The sequence below is a fragment of the Pocillopora verrucosa genome, chromosome 9, assembly GCF_036669915.1.
Source record: "Pocillopora verrucosa isolate sample1 chromosome 9, ASM3666991v2, whole genome shotgun sequence".
NCBI lineage: Eukaryota > Metazoa > Cnidaria > Anthozoa > Scleractinia > Pocilloporidae > Pocillopora > Pocillopora verrucosa.
This window is the reverse complement of record NC_089320.1, coordinates 15,778,648-15,797,273: the sequence shown is the minus strand read 5'-3', so window position 1 is coordinate 15,797,273 and position 18,626 is coordinate 15,778,648. Positions and strand designations below refer to the sequence as shown.

General features: G+C 38.9%; 1 protein-coding gene across 3 annotated transcripts; it reads left to right on the top strand.

The window, feature by feature from the left end:
* The first annotated feature begins 1,555 nt into the window (after positions 1-1,555).
* LOC131780044 (NADPH oxidase 4-like) lies at positions 1,556-18,164 on the top strand. 3 transcript variants are annotated; one of them, XM_066172054.1, is made up of 22 exons: positions 1,556-1,745; positions 1,927-2,115; positions 4,146-4,241; positions 4,739-4,849; positions 5,545-5,629; positions 5,772-5,869; positions 6,012-6,039; positions 6,135-6,181; positions 6,633-6,658; positions 6,783-6,863; positions 7,990-8,128; positions 8,942-9,034; positions 9,220-9,291; positions 9,784-9,846; positions 10,903-10,963; positions 12,116-12,224; positions 12,741-12,777; positions 13,041-13,123; positions 13,722-13,839; positions 14,609-14,680; positions 15,156-15,256; positions 16,427-18,164. In XM_066172054.1, exons 2-22 carry the CDS (start codon positions 2,044-2,046, stop codon positions 16,545-16,547), a joined length of 1,713 nt encoding a protein of 570 aa, XP_066028151.1. In that variant the 5' UTR covers positions 1,556-1,745; positions 1,927-2,043; the 3' UTR covers positions 16,548-18,164. The 3 variants fall into 3 exon arrangements, with proteins under 3 accessions (XP_066028151.1, XP_066028152.1, XP_066028153.1); XM_066172055.1 differs by having other exon boundaries at positions 1,556-1,834; XM_066172056.1 differs by having other exon boundaries at positions 1,718-1,745; positions 1,941-2,115.
* Positions 18,165-18,626: the final 462 nt, after the last annotated feature.

Genomic DNA, 18,626 nt, shown 5'->3' with positions numbered 1-18,626 from the left:
GTGGTCCATCATTTTACGTATCTAGGCTCCACTGTCACTGACAATCTCTCCTTAGACTTCGAGCTCGACCAGAGAATTGGAAAGGCGGCTGCCACACTTGCACGCCTCACTACACGTGTGTGGTCCAACCCCAAGCTCACAGAGAAGACCAAGATGGCAGTATACAGCGCTTGTGTCATCAGTACACTGCTATACGGCAGCGAGACATGGACGATGTACGCCAGACAAGAAAAACGCCTGAACACCTTCCACATGAGAAGCCTCCGCCGCATCCTGGGAATTTCGTGGCAAGACAAAGTCCCAAACACAGAGGTCTTGTCTCGTGCGGGCCTGCCAAGCATGTCAACCTTACTCAGGCAACGTAGACTCCGCTGGCTGGGCCACGTTCATCGCATGCCAGACGGCCGCATCCCCAAAGACTTACTGTATGGTGAGCTAGCCACTGGAAGTAGACGCAGAGGACGCCCACAGCTGCGATACCGAGATGCTTTGAAGCGTGACATGAAGGCTGTAGGAATTGACACAGAGACCTGGGAAAATCTCGCAGCTGATCGGTCACAATGGAGAGGAGCCGTTACAAGGCACCTCAAAACAGGAGAAGAGAAGCTGACACAAGCTGCCACAAGGAGGCGGACCCGCAGAAAACTTCGTATCAGCAACGTCCAACAAACAGCATACACGTGCAGCACTTGCGGCAGGGACTGCCATTCACGCATTGGCCTTCACAGTCATAGCCGCAGATGCTCCAGCCAAACACACAATTAGGATGCTATACCCATGGTCGACCCTGACCGATGGAGGCCTACTACTAATCTTACTGTAGTGTATTGCGTTACCTAAGCGTTACTATAGTCACGCTATATCCTGTAAGACACGATCGGTACATGATTGTAAAAGTACATTCCTATGTAAAAGTAGTATTACTGATTCCTAGTCAGACTGTATTGTGAATAAAGCGTGTTGATTCTTTAATAAAATTCAGTTGAGCAATAGCAATGAAAGAAGTAACTTGACTGAGTCTAGACGACACAACACTTACGATCTATTAATTATACCCTATTAATTATAACTGTGCGGGTGGCCTTTAATTTCCTGAGAATCCTGTAAAGAACGGTTGAATTCAGATGTGAAGAACGAATGATTTGCTTTACCTTCCTACAAAATGTCGAAGGATTCTCGAAAGGGAGTCGTGTAAACTGAGTTAAATGTTTATGCAACTTCTCGAGTTTTTTTTTCGATCGGCTTAATGTATTTTCAATCACGTTTATCTTGATCATTCAACCCTCCGCTTGAGTGGCATTTCCTTGAATTTGTCTCCGACTCTAACGCCCTATTGTATGGTTTCAATAGGTGGAAAAACTGCATTTTAGGTGGAAAATAAGAATCAGTTCGTCAACGTGGGAGGCTAAAATATATGCCAAGTAATAAGGTTCGTGCTGTTTTGGGAACACAACGACACCCCCTTCGTCGTAATAGTTTTTTTAACGTCCCGGAAATGGATAAGATTCACCATTTTAGAAGTAGTGGGCGTCTATTCCTCTCCTTTTCCGCTTCTGTAGATACAAAGCGTGTTTGAGGGGAAGATTTTAGGAGCTCGTCTCTTACAGACAGAGATAAAGCGGTTTGTTTAAGAAGAATATAAGGGAAACTTAGTCTTGTTAGGGTGGGTTTCTTGTGTTCGTATTGCTTTTGTTGGCTGTTCTTCAGCGGTGATGATATTCAACGAGTCGTCCAACCGGAAACCGGTTTGTTTTTGTGTTCTCATCAAAAGACAAAGAAGTTTTGTTGAGTGACTATTGTCACAATTCAAAACAGTCTTTGCGATTAAATCCTTGTGAGTTCAGTTGAGTTCACTGTTACCGGTTCATGCGTCCGAAACACGATCAAACACCAGAGTGATCAGGGAAAAGATGATATCCTTCTTAGTTTTACCTCAACAGGAAAATCTGATATAAGCCTGACAGGGCCAGTACCAGCGCTTGGTAAAAGTCGTATGGCGTTGTAAATCGAAAGAAGGAAAGAAAGAAAGAGAAATTCAAGCACATGGTAAAGAAGATGACGATCAGACTAGTCTTTCATTGGGTTACCAGAATAATTGAGAATGTTCTAGCACCGGTAAGTACGTTTTCCGTTATAATATTGAACGACGCGCGATAGAAACCGATTGCAGTATAAATCGTCTATTGATCAAACGCTTGGTAAAAGTCATCATCGCATGGTAGCAATCGTGTAACATTTCGTGGAACAGTTGAATAAGTCTGATTTTCTCGGCCATGTTGAGGTGAAAATGATTCTGTCTCCAGCAAGGTTGATCGGCCAATTACTTTAAAACCTTGAGGAAAGATGATGGAAATTGAATTAAAACTTTATCATATTTAATTACGAGATTCAAGTGAATAATAAGAAACTTTCTAATATCGGAGTTTCCGTTGTTTTGACTGAGAAATTTTCTTTGAATCGCTTGATAATCGCGGTAATCATTCGCCATTGTTGAATATTGTGCCAATGTAAAAAGCGCTTCCGGTAAGGCGGTCTTAGTAACACTGCAACGCTATTGTAATGAAAAGAATGCGGTTTTTTATTGAACGCCACGGAAGGATCTGCTCAAACAATCTTTGAATTGAACATTTTTCGTCTTTATTCACAAATGGTTTAGGGTCAAGTCCATTTTTCTAAAAGGGGGAGTGTGGATGTCTCCGAAATGTTTCTCTGAGTCCATATGGTGGTTCAACCGGTAACGTAGATAAGTTTGGAAATCTGATCAAGACGTTTTTCTAAGGGGTTTTCCCCAGATGAAACAACCAGAAGGAGCCGACTAAAACTCTTTATGTAATTTATCTACTCCATACCATAAGAAACGAATCAGTCTAATTTCAGCGAGTATTAACTAAGTACTATGAAACTCAAAAAAAACCGCGAACACCAGAAAATTTTTAAAATTTATTGAGCCCTTAGCGGAAAGCCACTTGGGCGTGAGAAAACTTAATCGCAAACAGCTACAGAAATTAATCTGTGGTTTTGAGGTTTGCTCTTTGTCCTGAACTTTACTGTGGTTTGACAGTAGACAACCGAGTCCTGTCAAAATCAAATCAAAGTGTCACGGTTTTACGAGTTTCTAAGTAGTACAAATCGAATTTCATCGAGACGTTTTCGAAGATCCCGACAAAAGTAGAAAGCGATTCTGAGAAAAACAGATCTTACTTTTGTGCTTTTGTCAGATGCCAAAGTAACGCTATTGAAGCGTGTGGAGTTGCCCTGCGACCGGGAAATATTGACACCACAAACAATCCGCTAGATAGTGAAGGACAGGGTCCAGTTGTATAAAGGGCGGATAACGCTTTCCAACGGATAAATCCTTATCCGGCGGATAAGTAATAGCAAAACGTGTAGCGTTATCCACCGGATAGAGTTTTCTCCAGCTGACAATGCTATCCAACCTTCGAACAAGTCATCTGGTCATCTGGCTTCGTCATGCGTCAGCCAGCTTGCTGCTTTTAAAAATGTTGTGACAAAAACAAATAACAGACAATTTTTCGTTTTATTTTACCTGATCAAAGATCTTCCGATGAATCGGGAGAGGTCTCTGAGACAAACCCTAAATGCTGTGTAATTACAAAAACTTTGCGATCGCGGAACGTCGACTACGAAAAGACTGCGTGCATATATTCACGATCGTAAATACATTTTACTTACAGCACTTTTCACATTGAGTGTCGAAAAATCAAAACTAAAATAATCCCAGCGACCAATAGGAACAAAGGTTTATATTATCATTAGCCAATGAGAACTCAAAGCGAAACGAGCAAACTGCTAAAAGCGCGGGAAAACGCGAATGATAAAGTCGCCTTTTTCTTCAGTTTTGCATTGATTGGTAAAAAAAATCTTGAGAGGATGGCGCAACTGTTGAGACAAAACGTCGACAAAATGGTGAAGCTGATACCTTACCATTTGATATTTTAAAAAGAATTACTAAGGCTGTTTAATTCCGCTCTGTAGAAATGAATTCCTTTTGATCCAAGCCAAGTTGCAGTTTGCTTGCTGATGTTTTAAGAAATGTAACGAAGAAGTTAAATCTTGCATTTTATGCTGACACCTAAATAACCAACTAAATATTTGTATGTGTTATTATAATTTTTGTTTTGTAGGTTGCCATAACAACGATTGCTGTCCTTGTTTTTCTGCGCACTTTCTACAAATACAGAGATGGTATTCAATATTATTACCTGTATGCTATGTTAGGGGTAAGTGAAGTAACTCTCAAGATCTGAATGATAATTCTCTTTCCTATTTGTCAATCATTTCCCTGTCTATCAGTGTTATATCAAGATAAATCCTTGTCATTAATAGGACTGGGTGTTTATTCTCACCACCTGTTCGCTGGGTAATTTATAGAGCGCTATTCGATGGAGCGTCGAAAAACAAAATCAAAATAATAAATTAATGATAATTATTTTATTATAATAATATAATAAAATAAATAAATAAATAACGGTCAATCAGAAGAAAAGAAAATACTTTTAAGAGCCAACCGAGTCATGATTGGTTTTTTTTTTTGCATCTGATTGGTTTAGAGAGTGGCGCGAGTTTTCTAGACCAATCACAGAGCGAAGTAAAGCAAACCCAATGCAATCTCGAATGACTTTCGAAATTGAATTGAAAGTGACTGGTTACATTGATAAGATCTCGACTGTCATATTTTAAGGAAACTTTTCTTACCTTTTTTTTATCGAATTGTTAGGACAGTTTGTGTTGGTCACGTGGTACAGCCTCGGTTCTCTACGTCGGCTGTTCCCTGATACTCCTTCCAATGTGTCGCAATATGTTGTCCTTGATCAGGAATTTCAATAAGGTGAGGCTACAAGGTCAGCTTTTCTTTGTTGAGAATTTTTATCGCATTTTCAAAGGACTGTACTGTACTCCGTCTATAGAATCAAGTGATCATAAGCGATTGCGAAAAAAAAACTATTCTTAAAACAATCCGCCATAATAACACTACCAAAATGGTTGCGCTGTAAAACTTACTTGCTTACTAATAAACTTCCCGAAATGTGACTCATATGCGCCACGTGCTCGCTAACTAACCAATTTAAAAATATCTTAGCGCGCGCTCACTGATTGCGGTATTTCACTTGTCTTCCAAACATCATGAGAGAATTGCCCTGAATAAACAATTGGTATTTACTCTAGGGGATATTTTCTTTATCAAATGTCGAGTTCCGAGTAATACTCCATGATTTTTATAAACGCTCCAGATATGGCTATCAACTATATTGGTTGAAACCCTTACAACCACATCCCTTTACGAGCAGGAATAAATAGATGGCAAATTGAGAATTAAGAATTTCCCAATATGTTTGACTCTCACAGAGTTCTTGAGTTATGACTGTGATCAAAATGTTAGACAATTAACTAAGATTACACATATTTCACAACTTACATAGAATAGTAATGCTGAGTCATCAAAACAACAGTTACGAGAACTGTTAAGGGTTACCATGAATAAGAAGCCAGCTTTCCAATGTATGTTTTTTATTTGCACTTAAGAGTATAACCCGTTCGTTTGGACGCCTATTAGACAGAGGCATCTGGTTTCACAAGGCATGTGCAGCTGTGATCATCTTGTCAGCTGGTAGGTCACTCAGATAAGATTATAACCCTTTTCCCTTGTCTACATCACCTCTCGTCAAATTTCCGAAATACAAGTAAAAAACAATTGCATGATTGGCATTTTTTTTGTCTCCTGGTTTTTTTTTTACTTTCTCTCTCCCCAGGAATTCATGTCGGAGCCCACATTTTAAATGCCAAGAGATTTTCTGCAAACTACAGTGATGAATTCAAGGATTTAAACTTTGCCTCCTATCCAAATCAGGTAAACACTGAACCACAATTGACATTTTAACTTTGGTTTTACGATTAAATTTTCCTTACCGCCACTTCGTGGCAACTTAACAGACAGTTTTTTTTGTGTGACTCAGATTTACCATTTTATTATTTTGCCTATCAATATTTAGGATCCACTGAAAATGTACCTTACCTCAGGTAAGAAACACGGTATTTTTTCACGTTTGCCCTTTTAAAATTTTGATCCAACGTACCTCTTGATTAACGATCTTAGCCAATATTCCTTTTTTTAGTCAGTGGAACAACTGGAATATTGATGACTCTCGTCTTACTCATTATGGTACGTCCAATGTTGTTATCGGATAATTTATGATGTCTATGCATCATATATCACGAACTTCCTCTTTACGTCATAGCCTGTATTACTATAGCTATCTGTTTCGCTTATTGGAGTTTTAGGTTAAAGAAGTGTATACTGCATATGGAATTAATATATTCTAAAAGCTGGGCGGGTATGGCTCCGAAAGAGTTTTCAGTAAGTTCCTTCCTCCAATAATATCTAAATATCTACGTTACGAAGCTAAGCGATTTGATGACGTGGTTTGCAGCCATAAATCCGATGTTCTCCATGATATGTTATGTCTTGTAGTCATTAAATCTCATATTCATTTAAATTTGGTGCAAAAGCTCCCCGTCCGGAATCCCCAATGAGTAACTGATTTATTAATTTATCAGCCCCCCTGCTCGCTTATCAACGCGTTTTAAGAATATTTCTTCGAATTCTTTTTTAGATCGTAACGTCTATGGTTGCTGTGAGGTGGGTTTTACCAATTTTAGTAATAATATTTTTTTACTTTGGCCCTTTGTAGTGTTTACTTTTAGAGCTTATGACAATCTCAGCATCACTCAGCTTCAATCTCTTGTTTGTTGTTGATCTCCAGGCGCGCCTCATATGAGATCTTTTGGTATACTCATCATCTCTTCATTGTGTTCTTTTTACTTCTACTGGTCCACGGTCTCGGGTGAGTCGATGATGCAATTTCCAGATATAGAGCGCTTTACAATTGAGTTTCGTAAAATAAAAACATACAAAGTAGCTACAACAGGCAAACAGGAGAAAGGAAAATATCTTTGAAAGCCTATGAGCTCTCGAAGTAAAAACATCTAAATTGCCCAAAGCGCGGGAAAACGTGGGTGATCAAGTCGTGATTAGTTTTAGTTTGCATCTGATTGGTTTAGAGAGTGGTGCAAGTTTTCTGAACCAATCACAGAGCAAAGTAAAGCAAAACCAAAGCAATCCAGGAGTTCTTTCGACATTCAATTGGAAATCGTTCTTAGTAAACAAAATGGAACAGCTTTTCAATTTGAACTGTTTTTCCTGCTGGGTTATTTCCACACGGGATTATACTCGATAGACTAAACGGCTAAGTGCGCTTCAAATCCCACTGACCGCGATTTATGACTCTAAAAAGGGACTTGTCTTCAAATGTGACAAGAAGACAACTACTGATTTCGTCACTTTAAATGCATAGTTACCTTGTCGCTTACTCGTGATTTCCTCTGCTTTTTTCCATCCCTTGGCGATCTCTCTGAACAATTGGGAGCTACGAAAGTAACATAATTCTTAACTCAGATTATGATTTTTATGATGATTTTAGATATATGAAATTCATATATTTGCACTGCAGTGAATAAACGAATTTAAGAGATCCTCGCAGCTAAGAACACTACTAAACTAGTAGTTGAAAATAGGACCTGAAAAAAATTTAGGCCCGTACGGAATTTAAACCCATGACCCTTGCGATACCGGTGCAGCGCTGTACCAACTGAGCTAACAAGCCAACTGGGAGCTGGTCAATATGTTGGGTCCAAGTAAACCATCCAAGTGATGAATGATGATTTTAGATATATGAAATTAATATATTTGCACTTCAGGTCCTATTTTCAACTACTAGTTCAGTAGTGTTCTTAGCTGGGAGGATCTCTTAAATTCTTTTCTTCACCGCAGTGAAGCGAACTCTTTACAATCTAAAATGGCAATAAGAAGTAAATTTTAAAATATTATTTTCGGTTTCGAACAAAAAAAACTGTGCATATACATGGTTTCTGAGGAGTGAATCTCCGTCTTTGATTTTTTTCCTTATCTAGAGGAGTGATAAAACACCAAGTGAACGTGGATACTCACTCCCCCGGATGTAAAATGGCTGAAAATAAGACCAAGATTTCAAATACCAGTCACGTGGTATGGTGCTCAGAGGAGCCAGTCTTTCAAGCAGATGAGCCGGAGGTAGATTGTGTCGATGAGGCATAACGAGTTGGTTATAAGAAATCTTCATATCCAACAAGTGCGAACAGAATATCTGTTGTATTGGATTCTCCTCGTTTCGATATTGGTTTTGCAACTTTCTCAAATTTACTGCTACACCCAAAATTTCTTCCTATCAAAACGACCGGATGTCAAAGCTACTTCCGACAGCCCCAACGGTGAAATAATCACGTGACTTGTGTATCGCCTCACGACTGATTGTGAATGAACATCCAACGAGAGGCAAATCCCAGACAGCAGACAGACATGAATAGTGAACACTAACTCGAAATACAGTATTTTCTTCAAAGGAACGTTCTGGCGGACGATGTACAATATTTCCGAGACAAGATTTGAAGTTATTTGAGTTCCAGTTCTTCGTCTAGCATAAAGTTGTGCGCAGCCTATATATACAAATGTTTAGTTGTGTGGAATCGAGCGAAAGAAGCGATTAAGGATGGCTTTAAAAATATGTTAAGAAAGAATTTGTCGCTGTCCGTATGCGAGGTACAAATTTACTAGAACGAGCATTCCATTAAACCTTCTTAACTTCAAATTTATCGAGAAGTAGGTGAAGACATTTTCAATTGTTTCGTTAGCTGGTAGCGAACGAAAGACGTTATTATGGGCGCCCCTTTGGATATCATGGATGAACTTCCTTGCAGAGCGTTGAAGTTTATAAGCCATTCTTAGAAGAAAGTTATGTAGAAAAACTTATTTATGATATTTCTTAGTTATAGTACAACTATGCATTCCTTGTCTTCACCTGTATATTTCTTTGTTTTCAATTTCTAGGCCTGGAAATGGTGTGTTTTTCCTCTTCTCATTTACGTAACGGAGCGACTTACAAGAGTTTTCAGAAGCTTTCAGAAAGTGGAACTTATTGATGTAAAGAATTTTGCTTCTACTTTCAAACTTTCAGATGCCCTTGAATTACTCCATGCTGTTTTCTCCTTCTGATAAGAAAATAACGGTGGACAAGTGTGGTTTAAACACAGATTTTCGATCATTATTTGCTAAGTTCTGGATTGCAGAACTAACCTCTCTTCTCTTGTTTCTCTTACGACTGTCAGGTGGTACAACACAGGGATGGAGTGGTGGAGGTGAAAATGAAAAAACAGAAGTTTTCAGCAGCACCAGGGCAGGTATGATGACTTCACCTTCTCATGTACTTAACATTGTGGATGAAATATCTCGATAACCTAACCCAATTACTTTGGCGCGAGCTTTTACCTGACAAAACTGTCAAAATCAATCCTGAGAACGTAATGTCAACCCTCCGCACTGTGTGGCACACGTTTGTTTCGATTTTAGTTCCAAGAATTTGTTGTTATATCAAAGAATATATTTATAAATGATATGTGTCTTTCTTTTCGTCAACTTTCTGCCTAAAAATATATTAATCGACTTTTTTGAGAAGATTCTCTTTAATCACAAGTGGAAGAAAAAAGGTTAAGAGCTAAATTGAAGCACAAGAAATGAAATTGCTGTTGAGAATTATACTCTGAAGAAAAGGGTAATTTCCCATTTGTCACCACCAATTTATCCTCTGGTAAAGACAAACACTGCTTTTAATGCCTGCTTTACTCTATAAGTTATCATATTATTACTAAAATATTTTGCCGGTCTGGTTTTAGTACGTGTTCATCAAATGTGCAGATGTATCTAGATTTGAGTGGCACCCCTTTACATTGACTCAGGTGAGGTTCACTACCGCAGTAATTATATGGCAACGGTAACGTGGGTCCCTGTGCCAAAAGGCCCACACGGTACCAGAGCTTATCCCGCTTACCTAAGCATGAAGCGACCAGGAATATTCCCCCTGGATGGGATATCAGTTCATCACAGGTTGCCCCCTACTCCACCCTTCCTCCCCGTTTCCCTGACAACTCTCCTGTATCGATTTATAATCCTGGGTGGACAAAGGCATAGTGTAAATAGAGTGTTTCGCCCAAGAGCAAGACAAAGTGACCCAACCATAGCTCAATCAAGAACTTCTTGACCCTGTTTGCATTAAAAAGGAAGAATGAACAAACTTGCATAATCATTCCTTCTAGCTATAGCTCGCGAGCAAGCTCTCAGAGTTTTGTTACGCCTAAGTGGCTGCTAGTGCGATTCTTTTGTTTCCAGAAGGAACATCTACTGTACATCTACTATAATGTCTTTTTTTTCTCGTATGCATATGACTACGACGATCTTTCTTGATTAATCGCAGAATCAAATTCAAATAGCAAGTACAACAAGGGCCATATTACAAGAAACCGCAAATCAGAGTGCATATGTATATAACGTGCCCCCCAGCGTGGGTCAAACTTCGATTGGTTTTTGTATCCAATTGGTTAAGGGCTTAGTAAACTTTTTTACGCAATTGAAAGCTACTCTATCGGAAACAGGAAGTCATCAGATATCGAGTTTCTAATTACAACTCAAAAGATATCGGATCAATGTCAGAATCTGAACAACTGCGCACCTACCCCTCCCCTAACCCAATTGAAAGTTGCTCTATCGGAAACAGGAAGTCATCATATACAGAGTTTATAATTACACCTCAAGAGATATCGGATCAACGTCAGGATCTGAACAACTGCGTACCTTCCCCTCCCCTAACCCGACAAAACAAACGAATAACAGGTTAGGGTTAATGCTGGTTTAGGGGAGAGGTGGGTGCGCAGCTGTTCATATACTGATATTGATCCGAAGAATCCATGTTTGGGAGGGTTGTTTTTATTTGAAGTGACCAGTGTCTTCTTACATAGTGTCCTTCATCAGAGGATTCATCATTCTCCATTCATTTTAAGATTTTGGGAGACTGGACCGGTAAGTCGTTCTTTGTTAATGAACTTCTTTCCAGTTAGGTGATAATGCATATGTAGGTAGCTTATTCAGAGGTGCTCGTGATTTGCCCTTTTATTCCTGCCAAAAATAATTTTATGGTCTTGAAATAAAGAAAAACAGCAACAATAACAACAACAACCAAAGCACTTTGCTTATAAGTCGCGTCTGTGATTTTTTTTTCTTTTTTTTTTTCCACTATTATTTTTACTGGGGTTCCAGGGAATGGGTTGTCAATTTTTTAGGGGAATGGTTAGCTGGTGGGTTTACCTAGCAGGGAACCTAGGATTTTATTGTATGCCCACCTGCCTCAGGGCGAATTTTGTAAATAAAAAATAAAAATTAAATAAATTAAAAAGTTTTTTATAATACGAGAACCTGCGCAAGTGCGCAGAAATTGTTTTCTTCCGTAGCTTTTGAATTTTTTCTAAGCAAAATAGAAAACAATTCCTGGTTCATAAAACATTTTAATTCAATTTCTTAAAAGACAATTTCAGTCAGTCGAGCAGACTGCTACAAACATGCGGCAGCAACTTACATTTGTGCAAGTTGATGCAAACTGCCACAAACATGCGGCATCAACTTGCATTTGTGCCTTCTCTCGTAAACGTCAAGGATGAAGAATTATTAGAAAAATCAGTTTTAGGTAGAACAAAGATTGTTACATTCAGGAACACAAAGCAAGGTAAAAACGGGTCATACACTCCGGGACAGATTTAGACACTTCCTCGGAAGTATGAAGAGGTAACTTTTGAGCTGCAGTTCGCTACAACAGCGCCTCCATTACCCATAGGATGTTGAACAATCAGAGAAAACAAAGTTTTCCATTGCACAGAGAGAGAGAGAGAGAGAGGGAGAGAGAGAGGGAGAGAGAGAGAGAGAGAGAGAGAGAGAGAGAAGGGGGGGGGAGCGGGGTGGAAGTGAGGGGATCTGAAAGAATCTGGCTGCTATTCAAGCATACTGCGATCAGAACTATTTTGTCTTTTCTTGTTGGTTATCATTATTTACCTCACATGACTACCAATGATCCATTATTAACTTAAGAATCATTTCCTTTTTATAGTCTTGTCAGAGTTTAAAAAGATAAAAGAGTAATGATTAGTAGTATACTGATTAAACGTTCCACGTTTTTTCCAGAGAAATTTGCTGATAGACTATTAGCGGCGAAATTTGATGATAACCAGAAAACCCTGGCTTCTGTAGAGCAAGATGAAGATTACCTTTGTTATGTGAGGCATTTTATTAAGTAAGTGCACAATTAGAGTCTCTGTGATGAGTATATATACATAGGTGATGTAGGAAAACGTGAAACTCTCAGCTTTGTTGGATGCAAATTACAGGATTCAGGTCAAGAAATGCGTTGAAAATATGTTTTTAACCAGTCCACATGAAAGGAAGAGGAAAGGTTATGTGGGGGGGGGGGGGGGGGGGGCGGCAAAATGGCCGAAGAAGAAAATGCGTTGCAAGGAGTCACGTCATAATGTTGTAATTCATTTTGAAGGTGTGAAAGAATTGACTTAAAAATCTTAAAAAAAAAATTTGCAAAGGTAGACAAGCACACAACAACTTTGAATGAAATAATGAACTGAGATGATCTGTAGGCTAGCCCCAGTCTCCCTAAAGTAGATGTTTGTACAGTTTTGACTGCTATAGGTGATGATGCTTAAGTAATTTTCTGTTGGGCACGAAGTGAGTAAGGGATGAGGGCTTGGTAATTTTAGTATTTCATATATTAAAATGTCATGTCTTTTCTTAAAACAAGAATTTCTGTGGATGGCCCATACGGAAGTCCGTGCACGGTATGATGAGTTGTTTCATCTTTGCTCAGAATTTTTTTTTATATATTGAAAAAAATAATTTTCAATTATTCATTTATTTGCCTAGCTTGATACATGACAAACATACTTGAAATTTTGACGCTGTTCCCATCCATGAATCCGCTCAGTTACCCCTCTTCCCCATTCCCCCTCTTCCCCTCATCGTTCAAGTGGACGAATCGCATATATCGCATTTTGTAGTAATTATATCTCAACTAGTATAAATAGGATGTTTGTCTTTCCAGGACGTTTGGCGATACAACGTCAGTCTATGCATAGCGACCGGTATCGGTGTGACGCCTTTCGCTGCTCTTATCCAGGAGCTCAGGTGAAACGTTAACACAATAGTTCGTTAAAGACATCATAACGAGTTGAGGAGACTGATAAGGAAAACCGACATTTTTCTTTGTATACGTTTTTTGGTTTTTGGACCTGATTGAGTATTACGTTCGGCAGCGTTCTTAGCATTTTGAAACTTGTCATAAATTTATTCGGTCTCAATATGTGAATACAATTTTAAAAGTTTGCAAAGGCCAGCGAGCTCCCAACGCATACTGCAGCATCGATTTTTTCCTTGGTGACTTTGATGGTTTTCCTAAACAGTCACCCCTAATAACCACGAGGATGAAGACTAGATTGGTGGTGACGAGATATTAAAAACTCTCGATCAGCGGGTGATTTTGTAATAACTGCAGAAGTTTTAGTCTTCAAACTCACGGATTTTCCTGAGACTTCCTTAGACAAACATAGCTTTGGAAGACCCTGGCCATAAGGCTTCGCACTGGAGTGCAGCAGATCTAACTTCTTCTTATTCATAAAGTGATTATACTGCCGTCTCCGAATTTCAATTGAAGAAAAGTTACATATCAGATCAGTGTAAAATCTGATCACGATGAATAAATTGATTGGATTTGTGTCTTTCGCAGAGAAAAGATAAGAACAAGGAGGAAACTCAAACTGCACAGATTGTATTTTATATGGGTGTGTAAACACGTGCAGTCATTCCTATGGTTTTTGGATCTTTTGCGTTCCACCTTCACTGAGGTATTGACTTTCGATGATTCATATATGTATCACCTTTTTAAAACAGCCAACGTGCTTCGTGTTCCTTTTGTGTACGCTGATATAAGCTGTGCGGGTAAGCAGTAAACCCTAACCTAGGGAATTTCTATTTTGCACAAAACTTAATCTAGTGCATTGAAAATATCATAAAACAGTTGGTCCACGCAAAGCTGTGCATTAATCGCTTTACGGAACCATTGGAAAGTGTGGGGAGCACACAAGAAGCTAGAATTGATATCAACACTCCCTTGCGCATTTTTCATGGCTCCAAATTTTGTGTGCTTCATATCTCGCAGATCACTAGCTGACGCATGAACCAAATGCAGTTAATGCCGGTGTACGGTGTATGCGCCTTCTGTCCGACGCGATGGAAAGCCATGATCATTTGCGAGAGACATCTCCGCTTAGTCGAGCAGCTATGCCCCTGAAATACAAATCATGCGCATTACGCTTTCACTTTTCGAGAACTAATGGGGAGTAAATAAGCTACGTTCGACCAATCTCAATCCTTGAGGGAAGGTTACGTTTATGACTTGCGAGCGGGAAACGAGGACTTCTTCGTTTCCAGATCACGAGGGATTAAGGGAATGCAACCACTGGGAATAAGATCGACCTTCGACATGATTGTACGAAGCCAGGAACACTGGGTCGTGTACATCAAAGTCGATGAGAACTACAAGTCAAAACAAGCCAACTGCCCGATCGAGGCTTAAATGATAATGAAATAATACTTCATTCTATTTTTCTTCAGCTTTGGGAGAGCAACAGACCAGATTTCCTTATATGTAACTTTTACGTTACATGTTCACTGTCTGAGGATCAGGTAATGTGTATATCAGAGAACACAATTCACGTTTTGCGTCAGTGTCTTTATCTTTTCTCAATCGAGAAGCTGGTTACTTGTTGCTAGTACTTTACTTGAATATGACACTCAAAGGGCGTGAAATACTCTGAAGATTTGGCGGTGCTTTTTCGAACGACAGAATAAGTTACCATAGAATATTTAACGGTGGTGTAGCTCAGGACCGCGAGGTTTTAGCCACGAGAAACACGATTGTAAAAACTTTCGATAACTGATGTCCCTCTGATATATGTGTGGTTTCGGTCTTAAACAAAAACAGTGACAGTTTACCATACAGGAGACAAAAGTGTTCTGAGCCACCTTTTTTGAACTTTAAAAATTTCTAAAAGTGAGATTATTTGAAACTCGAAAATCGTCTCATAACTTAGACCGGTTAAAGCAGTGGCAAGCAGATTTCTATCATGCAGCATTTGTGTCTTAATGTCATTCTTATTAGATTAACATGACTCATCAAGACAAATGGCTCACAGGCAGATTGCACAAATGTAAACCTTCTTGGAAAGCGCTGTTTGACCGAGTCAGCCGAGAAAATCCGAGGTAAACTGACATAATGTAAATCTCCAAATTAGCACCTCCCCTAGAATAAGCGCCCCTCCTTTTCTCCAATTTTTTTGGACGATTACTGAGACAACAACGTATGTATAGTACTGGTTGTGTTCAATAATTGACCAGGCGTTATTTGTCGCTGAGGGGGGAGGGGGGATAGGGGATTTTTGGGGCATCACACAGTTTCAGGGGTAACGGGAGGGGGAGATCAGTCGTCGCCAACAAAGTAAAAATGGGGAACTATAGGAAAAAATACGGGGGGGAAATATAAGAATACTACAGAGCCTTAGGAGGGGTCAGGTATATTTTGTCGTAACACAACCAAAATCGTCAAACCCCCCCTTCCCCTCCCCAGGCGATAAATAATGATCGGTCTCTTCATTACAACCAGAAACTTAAACCTTAATTTTTCAGCTTATGAATACGGTAATGTTGGAAAATTTTGATTTGGGTCAGCTCTGTTTACTTCTTTTGTTGCTTTCGTGTGGATTTTTTTATTGCGAAAAACGGTCAAAACCCAATATCTCTTCACGATTTGCGTGAAAAATTTGAATAAGTACGTGCTCGATTGTACAGTTAGTACAATAGTACTGTTAGTACAATAGTGGAGTTAGTGCAATAGTAGAGCTAGTACAAGTAAAATAGTACAGTAAAAACGATAGAGGTTTGGGTCTGTTTGCGTAATGAACCTGGCCCAAACTTTCCTTGATTTTTCGCTGCGCCGCTACTGCCGCGCTGTTTTACAAACTGAAAGCATGGAACAAGCTACCTCCTCGAAAATGCAAACGAATCAAAGTCACCACGAGTTTGAGGCGGCTTGTGGGAAAGGCGTCACTGTTAATCCAGGATTTAAACTTTCCCCATTGATGAGCGTCCATTAAGGCCCTTGTTCTGGTGTTTTTTTTTCCCTGGCTGGCAGGAAAACCCAAGCCGGGAAACCAAAATACACGATAAGTTTATTTGCCAGGGTACAAAACTGACTCAATAGTTCACATAAAGCCAAGTAACCTAAACAGATCCCAAGTAGTTAATGAGCTCGCACTTTTAAAGGGTTAAGTGTAAATGTGTCACAAAAGACCCTTAGGCTAAGGATCTGTTGCTAAATGATCCTTGAATATCTGATTGCTTCGTTATCCTTCCTTTTTTGAATTTTATTTCCAGGACCAGAGTTGGTTTATTTTATTGTGGAAGTCGAAAAGTTACATCGATATTGAAAAAGCGAAGCAAGCAGTTTTACCCGACTGGAACGAGATTTATCTTTAACAAAGAAATTCTAACATAAGATATTCTAATATACTACAGGTAAAACAAAATATATAAGTATGTTTCATCCCTTATTTCTAAGTTAGACAAGGAAAGATTTGGATACGCTATTCATTTTACAGTGTACATCGAAAGTATGACAGAACATCTTCTAAGGCAGCCCTCATAAATATCGTGAACTCGATTGCTAACAGTAAATTTTGTTCATCTATTTCTTCTGCATCTAAATTTTACCAATATAGATCATTCAGAATGTCAAACGTTGATATATTTGGTCGAAATGTAGTATTGTTTTGTGCTGTTAATGTGGGTTTTCTTAGGTTTCCCTCTTTATCGGCTTGTGTTCGTTTGAAGTATGAAAAATACCTTGATTATTGAACAAATGCCTCACTTTTTAATTCTGTTTAAATAATTCATTTAGACAGCAGATTTTTTTTGAATCACTTAACTTCTTTACCCCTGGGTTCACTTCATGATTTGTCCCCTGTTGGACGAAAAAACTTCTTGTGATGTTCTTCATAAGTTTTTATCTTCCACATCAAATAATTCTTCAACTCTTGAGGAGGATCGTCTTGCAATCAGCGAATAGTTTGATCCACCGGGACTGGAAACAATTGAGAATGATTTTGTTATTTCTCCTGTCGTTTTTCCTATCGCAAGAGGTTTCTTTTTCTTGGCCTTCTTTTCTTCTTCCTTGTTGGTATTTTTCGCATCATTTTTCTTGCTTTTTCTTCGAGTTCGTGTTCGTCGTTTTGCGGTTGAAAAAATATCCGGGAGTGAAAAATATTCGCGGAGCTTATCCTCTGTTCTACAAAGATTTTCATAACCATTTCTCTCGGTGATCGGAGGCAGTTTAGAAGCCTGACAATTGATTTTACGAATTTCTTCCTCAAAATCCAACGGAGTTATTATTGGCATTCTGTCCTGGTTATGAATTAAGAATTTTATATTATCTTTTACATTCTGGGGAAAATTAAGCATTCTGACTTCAAATAGTCTTGTTTGTTATAGGGTGGGAAAAGTAAAAAAGACCACAAAAGACTAATTTAAATATAGTTTGATATCTTTTCACTGATTCGTTGACTTCCAAATAAAGCTTAAATAGCCACAGGAATAGAAATTTTCAGTTTTTTTAATTATTTCGAGCAGCTGCCAGCAGTAGTTAAATAGGGGAAGGGGTTTCGACTAGATATCTGTGGTTAAACACGAATTTCCCGTTTAAATTCAAACTTGTTTTGGTTAAAATTTAAATCGATTTTCCAACGCGTATTTTGACAGAGACTTTTTGGTTCACTAAAAGCAAATTATCAAATTTAAGTCTGTTTTGGTTAACGTCCTTGTTGTTTTGGAAACCGTCCTTAATAAAAACTCACCTGCGGAGTTTTCGCGAGTTTCATTTATTAACAAACTTGTTAATTGATTGGGTTGGTATTTCATTTGTTAAGGGTTTTATTGGTTATCGCAAACGAAAGGGCAGACACGTACATGCGATGCGTTGGTGTGATGAATGCTCAATTAATGCAAGCGTGTTGTTTCCTTACTAAACAATCAACGTAGAACAAAGCTGCTTCCAACAGGCGTCCCCTACCCCAACGAGTTATAACAATCATCTCTTTATTGTTGCATAGCTCATGGATCGTTTATTTAGAAAACAATTTATGGTAAGGGCAATAAAAACTACTGAGAGAAAATATTGGCCTAAATATTCTCCATCACATTACCTATCTTAAAATAATCTTTTCCCGTAAATACCGAAGGAGTGACCTTTTACAAGCGAGACGGAATCTTATCTCGTACCCAAGTTCCTACTTGGGAATGAGGGTTGTGGTCCAGCTTAGCCGTGGATAGTCTTGGTACCAGATTTGCTCTCTGGTTAGTCACCGCTACACGACCGTAGCGCGTTTGAAGTTGTTGAAAGATGCATCATTAGCGCTTCAGAGAAACCAACTCTTCAAGATTAAATTGGAATCACAGATAGAATGGTGTTGCTGTGACCTTAATGCACTCGCTATTGCAAACCACAACGCGCGGTTAACGAGCAACTGCTTCTTTGATTATCACAGATGTGATTATTTTTGTCAAGAATACTTCTATGGTA